The 12,887-nt window shown below is 43.8% G+C and overlaps 1 protein-coding gene across 1 annotated transcript in view; it reads left to right on the top strand.

Moving 5' to 3' along the window:
* Positions 1–12,887, top strand: part of LOC146495678 (connector enhancer of kinase suppressor of ras 3-like) — a 48,621-nt gene that overhangs the window by 5,251 nt on the left and 30,483 nt on the right. The window contains exon 2 of the mRNA XM_085144197.1: positions 11,575–11,738. Coding sequence (XP_085000323.1) covers positions 11,575–11,738 — 164 coding nt within the window. The remainder of the gene's footprint in view (positions 1–11,574; positions 11,739–12,887) is intronic.

The raw sequence follows: 12,887 nt of genomic DNA, 5'->3' as shown, positions 1-12,887 counted from the left end.
ATAAAAGGTTCCTCGAAAAACACCTAAAGTCTTTGTGTTTGTTACGTAATTTCCAGGTCAGATTTCTATTGTTCTATTAAGAAAAGCTCATAATCAGGTGACAAACCTCCGTTTTTGTTTTATTATGGCTGAAAGTCGCCTCAGGAGTCTTCGAAACATTCCACAAACACATCCTAGTGAAGTCATACATGTTGCACCAGCTTTAGTTTCACTTGACGCTGCACATTTTCCCAGGCTTCCCCATCCCAGAATGTGGAAAAACAACTATTTTTGTCATCATACCTCTAACTCATCCTCTTGTGTCCAGTCCACATACTGAACTAACCATTTTTTGTCTGAGACACAAACTCAGAGCGTTGTACAAAAGATTTTAGAGCAAATGTTGGTTCGACTGTTTGGAGAGGGAGTGGCGGCTCCTCTTTGAGAGATTTGTGGACCCGAAGAAACAATCAGGGGAGATTCTGTTGATCCTCCCTTTTGTTTCCAGCGGTGCAGCCTACCTGGGAAAACTCTGTCACGTGACCTTCCTCTCTGTTTGTATATGACAACCTACTCCAGCTGTTTCCAGTCAACAGCACGTTTATTATTTGTAGGAACAACTCGGCAGGTGCTGACAAGACTAGAAACAAAGCTCACCGGTAAAGTGTGTGTGTGTGTGTGTGTGTGTGTAAGCTATCATTTATTTCATACAGCAAGAAAACAGAATGTAGGGACAGCAAAGCCAGGACAGCACAGATCACATGCTGTGTGTTCGTGCGTCACGGGGGCCCTGTCCTGGCCTGTGGGTGACACACTGTCATTCAGTGCTATCTTTTCATTGAAGATGACTCACCCTCCCTCACCCCTTGCAGCAGGGAGAACAGGATCAGCTGCCCACTGCCTGTAGGCTGCCTAGTGATGTCTCGCGTTGCATAATTTGTTGAAGTTCTCCTTTCTGTCATAAAGAGAATATTAGTCACGATTAATCCTTTATTCTTAATTGATTCATGGGAAAGCCGATCGCTTCTAGTCATGCTTATGTTTCTGTTTCTATTTAAAACGTGTGCCTGGCTTCTGTTTGACAGAGAAATGATGCTCTCGGTCTTTTCGTGTCCTCTTCCTCTGACCTGGCCATGAGCCAGGTTTCTCCCACCCTGAAAACCACTTCCCCTGTCACTATAGTAACCTTAACTTTATTTGCAGCCTCGGCCAGTCTGGTTGACGGCCGTTGTGGCTGAGGGGGCTGACCACCAGCAGCACTTTGCACTGCCGCAGTAAAACGCTGTGTTGTGGAGGGTTGTGGACCTCCTGTCGGCTTAGATCGAGTAAACGCTCAGCTCGGCTCGGCTTTGCAGCAAAGTCGATCTTTTTACTGCTCTTCCAGCCTCGCTCTGTAACAAAATTCGCCCGGTGATAGATTTATGTCAATCAGCAGGTTCTTATCCAAAGATGCCTTCGTCGATCCAAATTAGGATTGGACTACATTCAACCACATGAGCCACTGGAGCAATATGAAGATATCTTTAGCTTAATTAAAGGCCTCTTTCTGTCTGTCTGTCTGTTTCAGAAAGCATTGTCATGCAACAGCACAATGGATGCAAAGTTAAATTTGTCTCTGCTAGAAAACATGCCCACATGCAGCGTCAGGAGGACGTCTAGCACAGTATTCCCATGGCAAACCAAATCAGTGGGACTCATTTCCTCCCCCAAACATGGCTCATCTTTATTGTGGTTTCCATAGGCAGCTATTATGGTGCTGGTAAATTGGTCTGTAATCAGCATGGAGGGCCACCCTGGTCATACGCCGTACATGTAATGGGAAAACACAGTTTTTTCTGTGTGTCTTAGAGGATTTGGCTTTGAAGCCGTGTTTCAGGCCTGCTGTGGATGCAGTGTTTTAAAAGTGTTCATTTTCAGCTTCTGTCTCTGACATCTTTCTCTCCATCACTGTCTCTTTGCAGAACACAACAGTCTTTAATTATAGATTTTTCTTGGGACAGTGATGCTTAGGTTGTAACAAAGTGAGTGCTTTTGAAGTCGCGTTGACACAAAAACAGCGCTTCACGGAGGGAGCGTCCTCGTTTCTGTCTGATTGATCACCGACTGCGATCAAAACTACAACACTCTGCTCTTAAATGATAAAATCAGCAATTGTGTTGTGACTTTAAAGCTTTGTGACTATGTTTTGATGTTCGTCAACAGGTTAAGCACAACAATATGAGCCTTGGTGGGGCCAGGAAGACAAAATATTATGGTGGATGGAGAGGCAGGAACAGAAGAAAGGTGGGGGCGGCTTGAGACATTTCTGAGGTCTTTGCTGCTTTCTTTAGAACGTGTTTATCCTGCGGTAACGAGCTGCAGCGTGGCCAGGCGGCCGACTGGAGAGCGACGGGTATTTATGTTGGCCTGAGAGGTTATTGCTCCAACTCCTTCGCTTACCTGCGTAAACTATTACCTCGTGGTGCCTCGTATCTTTTTCTCAAGAGACAAGCAGTTTATATCTGCTTTTATAAGCCTGATGAACCCTCTGCCATGCACCCATATTTATTGATTGATTTTGTACCCTTGTTCATTAGCATAGTGTTACACTGCTGAAATGATGGGCCAACTCATCTCCCGTGCAACATATTTAATTTTACAGAAAACTGTAAAGACAGAAAAATGTCTGATTAATCAGTTCTTTCGGCACGCAGGCCGTATGCTGCCTCTTCACCACTGACACTACTTCTTCTAGTGTAGCTGGCATTACTTTATACAAGTAGCTTATACAGTTTCATATTCACATGCATCACTCTTATAAACTGCTTAAATCACAAAAATAAATTTTACTATACGCATGAATAACATAGTGAACTCTCATTACAGTTTTATCTTGTTTTTACTTCTGTTTTGATCTATTTATGAACCTGTCTTCTTAACTGTATTTATCAAACTAATCTCTTTCAAATAAATGTTTTTCTTAACATATTTTTATAGCATTCACTCTTCATGAACTAAACATAAAGCAATTCACATTTTCTCTTATTGTGCAAAACATATATATTACGACTTGAACCCAAAAATACCTGCACCGAGCTCAGAGAGTTTCGGTACAGTCTAACACTTGGATCGACACAGGCTAACAACTGGACCAACTTGGAAATTAGCTCTTTAGCTTAACATTCACCACAAACAAGACATTTATCATTAATCGCCACTGCTGTCTGTCACTTTTATAACATCTGTTTATATTATCAACCACCCAGCTTACCTGTAAAGACAGAAAAATGTCTGATTAATCGGTTCTTTCGGCACGCAGGCCGTACGCTGCCTCTTCACCACTGACACTACTTCTTCTAGTGTAGCGTCAGCTACCGATGCGTACAGGGCTGAGCGCCCTCTGCTGGTGGAACTTATACAACAGTAAAACTGACATTACAGTGGCCTTACTAAAAGAAAATGTCTCTGAGCATAAAATAAAATGGGGGGCTACTATTTTCATGTCTCTGTCTTTAACATAGTGCCACAATAGCTCCAAAAGAAATCACCCAGGACAGAAACACATGTAGCTCATTACTCACGGGAACAAGACGCAGATTTTGTTGCTCCGAATGGTTTTTGTTGCAAACCCAGCAAACAAACAGCAGACTGAGGCAAAACGGATCCCAGCACGAGGATAGGCAGACGGACATGAACACGTTTTCCATGTACGGTGGAGTTACAGTCGGATCGTTTCTTACAAAGCAAGAAAACATTTATGAGATTATTGCAACGACAAAAAATGAAACACACGACGTCCTTTCCACGCACACAGACCTGAGCCTTATTAAAATGATAGAAAACTCTTTCCTGATTTATCATCTGCTACATTCTGTCTCATGTGTTGCATGATGAATTTAAAATATCTGGACTGACACCGTCCGGTGTCCTCATTCAAAACCTGTGACGTGAGCAGTTCAGTGTGCAGCTCGTTACTTCTGCAGGATAAGAAATGAGCTCTAGAACCAGCGTTTTGTTCATTAATCAATAAAAAGGTCACATAAAATGATTCCTGAACACAAATTTGATCTTCCTGGAAAGTCTCGTGACTTACAAACAACTGCAAAAGTGCATCTAGCAAACATTTGATTAGCTAACTTTTCTGACACGGGCACGATTAAAGATGTCTTGCATGCACTGAAAATTAAAACAGTGTAATACAGCTGAAACACACTCTGCAATAATACAGGATAACTTATTGACTCAGAAAGTTGTTGAACACAAGAAAGGAGACTATCATGTTGCTGCCTGTCCTACATGTTCATAATAATCCACCATCCAGTGACTGCTTAATCACTTTCTTAATCACTTAAATATTGCAAAGTAAATCACCAACACATAATGAACCTGGCCATTCACAGATAGCCAGTCTATTCATCCAATTGCCTGAGCTTAATCGGAATAATCAGGATTAACCGGATAGTCCCCGTCACCTCTCAAAGCTTCAGATCTAAGATGTCTAATCTAATCTAAACCCAAAACTGATATTCAGCGCAGCTGCAGGTGTAGCTCACTCAAACTGCCCAAGAAGCCCTAATTTTACCTGCATATAGGCCGACTGTATGCAGCTGTTAGAGGTTCCACGTAGGGATGGGTACCGGTGTCCGGTGCCATGATGGCACCGGTTCTGACATAAACGGTAGTAACCAGACCGAAAAGCAGCGCACATTTCGGTGCTTTATTTCGGTGCTTTTTTTTCCTGAGATGTGATACACTTTAGATTCTAGCCAATCATTTTACGTTTCCGGGGATAGTAGGCGGGTCCAGGTACGTACGTTCTTTTAGAGCAGAGCTACAGATTAAAAATGTCCAAGACGAAGCGGTCAAAAGTCTGGCTGTACTTCACAGCAAAATATGCAAACTCAGCAGCCTGCAACAAGTGCTTTAAGCTGATACTGTGGAAAGGAGGTAACACCTGAAATCCGATGAAACACCTGGCGACGCATAGCGTCTTTTTTTTAAAAGCCGAGAAATGCGCCGTATTTGATAGCTTGCTGCGAGACCTCACACCGAGCGCATCTACTGCAGGTGTGGTGCCTGTTATCGGACCCAGAGTTAGCATCATCCCCCAAAAAGCTGAAGAGTAGAGTCCTGGCCCCTAGCCCTGCCAGTGTAGCAGAAATGATGAGGATGATGATGGCAGCAGCAGCAGCCGTTCTTCTCTGCGTGAGTAGCTTAATGTTGTTCGTGTATAATTTACGTTGAGTAGGCTAACCACGTTATTAAATTAATGCATGTAAGGTGAACTAGCAAACACCATCATAGCTACATGCGGCTGCCTTCTTGTTTGATGGCAGATACTCCCTTCACCCTGGCCAAAAAGGCTAAAATGACCAAAGAAAAAGTGGGAAACAGTTAAACATGAGAGGTTTTTGGACAAATTTGTGTTTTTTCCATTGTTTAAGCACTGCTTCCAGCCAAGAGTGATACCATATATGCCCTATAGCTGCAGAAAAGGCTAACATTGTTATCTTTTTACAAAAAAACAGCTGAACATGAGAGGTTTTTGGACAAAGTTTGTGTTCTCCATTCTTTAAGCACCGGTTCGAGCACCGTTTAAGCACCGGCACCGTTTCAAAAGTACCGGTTTGGCACCGGTATCAGATAAAACCTAAACGATACCCATCCCTAGTTCCACGTGTGGCGTTGAGTAACCGTATACAAGGAAGGAATTTTTAGGTTTAAACTCGGTGACCCAGCCAGTTTCAGAGTCTTATCCCACACCTCTAAATTGGGCAACAAGTGTTTTTGTTGCTGCAGGTTCACAAAGACGCTCGTACTCATGCGCCCGCAGCAGTGTGCTTATCTCTTTGCCCTGTTTCTTGTTCTCTTCCGTCTTCTGATGTCATTGTGACCAGAAGTCATCACATAACAGCCCGACCAAAAATACCTCTCCTAACTTCCTCTTGTCCCCCGCCCAGACCTCCATCACCTCCAGACCTTAGTCGATATTAACTGAGCTGCCCAACGTCCTCCTTCCCTTCCAGCTTATTCAACCTTAGAAATCTAAAAAGGTAGCAGTCACGTGACTCGGTCTGCTGCGCTAGAGGTGAGGATTAACTGAGGGGGCTGGCGCTCGTACTCGCTGAATGTGCTTCAGCCACGACAGCCCCCTGAACTCTGACCCTTCAGCTCTCCTCAGTCATCGTCCATCACCCGGTAAGAGACAGGGCTGCTTTTGTCTTCTGTGGAGGGGCCAGCCTCAGCTGCTTTGCCCCCTTACGAAGCACACTTGGGACATGTAGCTGCCAGTTTGTAGTTGTCTGTCTTTAAGATTAGGGTACATAAAGTGAAACACTCTGTTAGCTGGAGGAAGTGATGATAAGATTAAAGCATGGATGATACCGGGTCGTAGCCGGCTCAGCAGATAGGAAATGCCAGGAATGAATTAGCCTGTGAGGTTTTAGCCCTGAAGGAAAATGTGCGTCTAATATATATTCAGATTAATATTATTATTTATATTAATATTAACATTTTGTACTGTCTGCAGAAGAAGAGACAACAGGCGCAATAGAGACGGAGATCATCGTTGTGTAACTTCCCAGCTCCCAGTGTGTGTACAGGCTTTGTTGTTGTCCTGTGAAGTCATGCATTACAGGATAGCTTAGCCGTCGAGAGGAGCTTTTTCTTTCTTTTTAATTACTGCACGGCCTGGTCCAGCCAGAGACCATTGTGCCAAAGCGCTGCGAGTTCCCACAATGGAGCCGCTCAGCAGAGAACAATGAATCAAATTCCTGACCGTTCCCCACAGGTTCAGAGGCCCGGCTGACAAATAAAGACAGCGGAGTTACAGTGGCTTAGCTATTCTACACCCAGTAGCTTTCCCAGTGGCCACCCCTGTGGGGATACTGGTTTATGTGTGTGTCTGTTACATGGTGGCAAGTGCTCCCACTGGGAGCACAGGGAGGGGTTGAAAGATGGGGGAGGGAGATTGTTTGTTTCTTTCTGTTGGGGGAGAAAGACTGCGTGCTCTTTTACTAATGTAATCAAACCCCTGAGAACGAAAAGTTGGCAACCAAAAGCTGCACTGAAGAGCATTATGGATCTGAACTGATCAGTTTTCTTTCCTTGGGACGAAGATGTAAGCTTGTTTCAGAAATCCTGTTCAATCCTGTTTGCTGTTGTTTAATGTTGTTCATCACAAATACAGAGTCCTGGGCTCTTATGTGCTTTAGACAAGAAAACAGCCAATTGTTGAGATTAGGATAAGAATAAACGAACCTTTTGCAAAAGGATGTGCTCTGTTTATATTGCCAGAACTGTGTGCTTACACAGGCTTTAAGTAGGCTGCAGAGCTTAAAGGCCACTAGGCGGGTCTAGTTCCATTTATGTTGTCCAGCTCTTGTCCTGAAAGTTTATCCATTGTACTGCTAAACCTTTGCTGCTAACCTGTTTTGCACATAATCACTGTTTACTGAAACAGTGTGTGGTGGTGAGACCCCACATTGAACGGCAGGTGCCACATTAGGCACAGCCAGATCCCCTAACCTCTAACCTTTAACCTGGCATTTGTCCGTCATCTTCTGCAATGTCAGTGATTACAGTCTGTCTTCTCCATTCTTCCTTTTTAAACTCTTTGTGACACTGGTACTCTCACACCTTCTCTCTGATTGTTCCCGGATGAACATAATCAACTTTTTGGGATTTCCGTACCTGGATGATCGAGCCTCTGTGGGCTGGGAATGAAGCACTTATTTGCAGACTCAGGATGAAGGAGTTCTTAGTGCTGCAAGATTTTGGTTCAGATTTTGAAATGTGAGAACTTTGACAAGCAAACTCTGTTTACTTTTAGAAAAGTGAGATTTATTATTTCACAGCTTAAGCTAAAGTATTCAGAATGCTAAGTTAGCCTGCAAAATGCATTCACACTGATATGAAGTGGAAAACAGCAGATTGTCACATCTCACACTGAACTAGGGCTGCCACAAACGATTATTTTGATAGTCGACTAGTCACCGATTATTTTTGCGATTAGTCGACTAATCAGATCATCATCCATTGGACATAAAACGTACAGCTTATTGCACCAGCAGCATCTGCTCTTATATAACTATCACTAGCTTACAGCTTGAATTGTTTACGGTCTGTGCTAACTAAAAATAAAGACAAGATGATAGTTTATTAAATTTTAATGAAATTTGCAGATTGTTTCGGTGAAGTTTAATAAACTCCTTGCTATCTAAAATATAACAGGACACCGGAGTAAATTCTCGAGCATCTCACACTTCTGATAATCAGCTGCCTGCTTGACGTTTATTCAGCTGTGTAAAAACTATTACTTTAATTTCAGCCAAACCGATTTACTCAGGAACAAATAAAATACTAAAAAAAAAGCCAAACAATAACATTTTTAAGTTATCTAAGTGACTTATATATCATGTTTAACCTGAGTAGCGAAAGACGGCGGTGGGTTTGAAAACTATTAGCCGGGAGTCCGGTGTTCTCACGACTCTAGTTAGCCTAGCCCCCGGCTAGCTATCGAGCTAGTGGGTAACAGACGTCTCCGAAAACGTCGGAGCGCTTTTGAAAATATGTGGTGTCTTGATAAACTGAGCAGATATTTGAGGTTTACACAGCTACATTCTCGACTTAAAACACGTTAAACGTTTATTTTGCGACCCAGAAAGAATAATAAGAGTCATATTAAAACTAACTAGCTGCCGCCATTGTTGACAACTGCGCAGGGCCGCGCTATGAATTCTGGGACACAGCTTCTTCTTCTTCGGGGTTTAACGGCAGCTGGCATCCTTGTACATGCAGTGCTGCCATCTTCTGTTTCAGTCCGTTATTACACTCTTAAATCCTGCTACTTATTCCTGCGTCTTTTGTGATCTTACAAAGCGTCAAACGACGTGTCGACTATTAAATCAGTCGTCGACGATTTTATTAGTCGACGTAATCGTGACTAGTCGACTAATCGTGGCAGCCCTACACTGGACAACTTTGAGCTAAAGAATGATGAAGCACAAACCAGCTGTCAAAATGCACACAGTAATTTAGACTTTTTGATGATGTAAATAGGAGGTAAGTGATTGTCTGGTGTTTTGGTGCTTTGCTTCCCGGTTTACATGCACTCGCTCTGGTTTGAGGACATTTACCAAGCGGTTCTCAGAGGCCATAAACCTCCACAGCATTTCATCCTGTGCAGGCTTTTCAAAAGCATTCACACACTCCTCCCCTCTGCTCCCCCCTTTACCCAATTCACAATAACGTGACACTCTATCTCTTTTACTGGTTTCTCTGCCCTTTAATGAAAATTGATAGTCTCGCACACACATACACACGCCCTAACAGCCATTGATTGAGGCACAATAAATGTTTTATAAGCCTCACTGTTAGGAGGCTTTTTTTAAGTGTCAGAGGGAGAAAATGTCCCCTTTCTGTATTTGGCACAAATAAAAACATTTTAAACCTAAGCCAGAACATCACGGAGTGATTTTCCTGATGCCTACAGCTTCTAGGAAAATTCTTGCTAAAGAAGGAAAGTGAAAACAAGCTAAAGGAGAGGATAGCCCCTCATCAGTTAGTCCAATCAGTTAATTCCAGTGTTTTCTATATCGATATCTACTCTGTGTTTTTCTAACAGTTAAGATCCTGCAATTGGAGCCCCTTCAACTCTTTTTGTAGCCTAAACCACAACTTTCCCTTGTTGGTGGAAGGACGGTGGCACCATTCCACAGGAAATGCCTTTTTAACACAGCAGGAAAGGGAGACTTTGCCCCGTCCAGACCCGCGTCTTTGTTTCCATCTAATCGCATTAAGTGACTGGCCCTGTGTTTGTGCTTGGCTTGTGTTCATGTCAGTGTGGGCTCAGGCCAGTGCTCAGCCCCTTTCCTACAATGCGAAGTGGATTCCCTCGCAGAACACCGGCCAGTCGAGGGTTAAGCCTAAAAATTCTCTGAAGTCTTGCCTAAGATTAGCATGCCGAGGAATGAGAAAAATGCAATGAGCCTAACTGGACCTGACTTGTATGGAGGCTAATGGTTAACGAGTCGTGATGGATTTTCTCTGTGATTCAGTGGCGATGACTCTCACACGTAGATTATATTTTCTGAAGGATTAAAATTGCTGTCAGGGTGAACTTTGATGCCATAATGAGGTTTTAAAAGTCTGAAAGGTGCTCTTTTATAGGCATGTGAACAGAAAGATTCGCTCTAAAGTCGAACGCTACCATGAAACATGCGACAGGTGTTAAAGAGTTCGACATAACTTTAAAAAACATGATGAGAAGTGATGGTAAAAATGTCCCGAGGTCTCCTGACACTCAAAGATTCTGAGTATTTACCTCATGGGAACTCTGCGGCTGCAGAGCTCGCTGAGTCACCTGACGACAGTCGTCTGATTGGTGGTTGGAACTTTTTAAACTGAGCCCTGCCCACAACATCAAAATGGTTTAATTTCAGTCTGAGTCCATAACTCCAAAAATATGTTTTATGGCTTTTTTAAACTGTTGTGCTTGTATTCATGCTTTAATGCATTTTAATGCAGAATGCATGCTACAAGTATTTGCATGCAATTCAGTATTGTTTGGTCAGGAGCGACTGTCGCATGCACACCTTTGTCTTTGCTTTATGCAAACTCTCTGCAACAGGTGCACAAACTGAGCCCCACAGGGGCATAAACCTATGAGGTGCCATTTAAAGACAAAAGCAGCCACACAATAAACCCACAGGGCTTCACTCATACCTCTACGTTTGATAAGGACCCATCTGCAGACGTCGCACGTGGCCAGGCTAAAATTGTCACGTCGCTTTTGAACTCGGATGCCCCACTTAAAATATATCACCTAATCATGCGCCGCGCTAAGTAATGTCAGTTGTGCTTCGTGCATGTGCTGAGGTCTGAAAGAGTGGGAGAGTCTCGCAGCTGACGGGCCTTTCAGAGGGAATCGGGGCGCAGGGCCATGTAGCTGCAGCTGCCGCCTCTGTGTACGCTCTTTGATGGCGAGAGGCGATGGCGTTTACTTCCACACCCGCAGCTACACACACTCACAAAATACACAAAGGCTCGTTTTCTCCTCTGTTGTTTGAACTTTACTTTCTGGTCCCCTGAGGGGTGCATTGCATGCATAGGGAGGGCATGTTTTGTGCGTTTGTTTATTATAATGCACAGCTTTGAAATCATATGCAGTGTGAGAGGAGGCTGCGTGAGCTGCATCCTTGTAAGTTCAGTGACTGTAGCAGTTGGTGTCACAGTCCAAGTCATTTGTTAGTTTGGAATAGAAGCGAGGGGACACCCATGATGCTGACGCACTTATTGCAAACACTCACACCCACATAGACCCAACATGCATACACACAAATACAGCCACCCATTGTTTAACCAGTCTAACAGACTGAGAGCTCTCAACCGTTACTCTGTTTATGGTTTGTTTATCTAGCAAAGATAGCCATCCCACCTGCTCCTTATCTGGACGCTGCACACGCACACTTGGAACGTGCTAAAAAACCTGACATCACCTGATTTTTGTGGTTTTGTTTTGCACGGCGACAAAAAGGTTTGCGAATGACATCGACGTACTTTGGTAAGATTATCCTCATTCGCTGTTTTTTCCCCTTTTCCTTGTGTGTGTTGTAGGTTTGGATGACAGCTTGCAGCAGTACGTTAGCAACTTTGAGCGGGAGAAGATCAGTGGCGAGCAGCTGCTGAAGATCACACATCAGGACCTGGAAGAGCTCGGCGTTGCCAGGATTGGCCACCAGGAGCTGGTGCTGGAGGCTGTGGACCTGCTATGCGCTCTGGTCAGTAGATCTGTTTCTGGTTGAATCTATGTGAGGATTTTATAGGCTCAGGAAGGCTCTGCTGGTCCCTGACCCTCCCCCCTCGCTCTCATTCACTAAAAACTCAACTGGTAGTTTCTGGTCTGGCAGCTAAAGGAAGTAGCGATGCAGAAGAGCTCGCCGTTTCCCACACATCTCAGCAGGGTGTGGACGCATGAAGCAGCCTGAGGACACTGGAGAAGAGCAGCGTCACTCGGAGCAGGTCACAGGTGTCACAGCTGTGTGGCAGTTTGTAGATGTGGGAGATAACAGAAGCTGATGCTAATGGGTAACATGTAGCTAGCAGTGGCAGTTAGATGTGTTTGACAGATAAGATAAGAAGCTCCTCCTCCTTTCTCGCTATATGTGCACCAAATACATACTTAAGCTGTTTGTTCATCAGTCTCAAAGGAAATGAAAAGTTGGTTTCGTGCTTACTCCTGCAATCATCTTCACTCCTAATTCCAGGCTGAATCTCTCCCGAATCCCATGTTTGGCTCCTCTTGCTCACGTTGAGTCACGCTGATCTGCTGTCCATCACCACAGATCCCAGAACAGCTTCCAGCTAAAACGTGTCTGCCTGAGACCTGCAGGCGAGTGAAGAGTGATGAAACTTTCCGCGCTCCAGCTGAAAGAGAAACAGGTTCTCCAGCAGATGGGATCGATTTGGAGTTTTATCACTTCCTGTGCCATAAAAGTCCAAGCTTGTGGTCCCCGCGTTTTGATCAGTGTCAGCATTTTTGTGCTCTCTTAAAACACGTTACATTAATCATTTGTGGCGTGGTTATTTTTGCTCAAAGCTATTTAAATGTTAAATCTTTCTTCTCCTGCATGAGGCGGGATGGAAAATTGTGGGTAGAATAGATTTGGAGCTACACAAAAGCCACATTTGAGTTCTCGTGCATAATAAAGCAAGTTTACGTGCGCTTAGCTCGGATCTTATTATCGTTCCTTAGCTTCTTTGCATCGGAATAGAGTCACATGAACGGAGCTATTAATATACACAATCTACAGGAAGGACGCTGAAGTATCTAATCTCATGACAAAAGTCCTGCCTGTCTATTTATCAGTTTAATTGTGAGTGATATGCAAAATATGTTCATCTCTTCCCTTTGACACAGTTTTTCACAG

The sequence above is a fragment of the Neolamprologus multifasciatus genome, chromosome 19 (genome assembly GCF_963576455.1).
Source record: "Neolamprologus multifasciatus chromosome 19, fNeoMul1.2, whole genome shotgun sequence".
Taxonomy (NCBI): domain Eukaryota; kingdom Metazoa; phylum Chordata; class Actinopteri; order Cichliformes; family Cichlidae; genus Neolamprologus; species Neolamprologus multifasciatus.
This window is presented reverse-complemented; position numbering and strand designations above follow the sequence as displayed.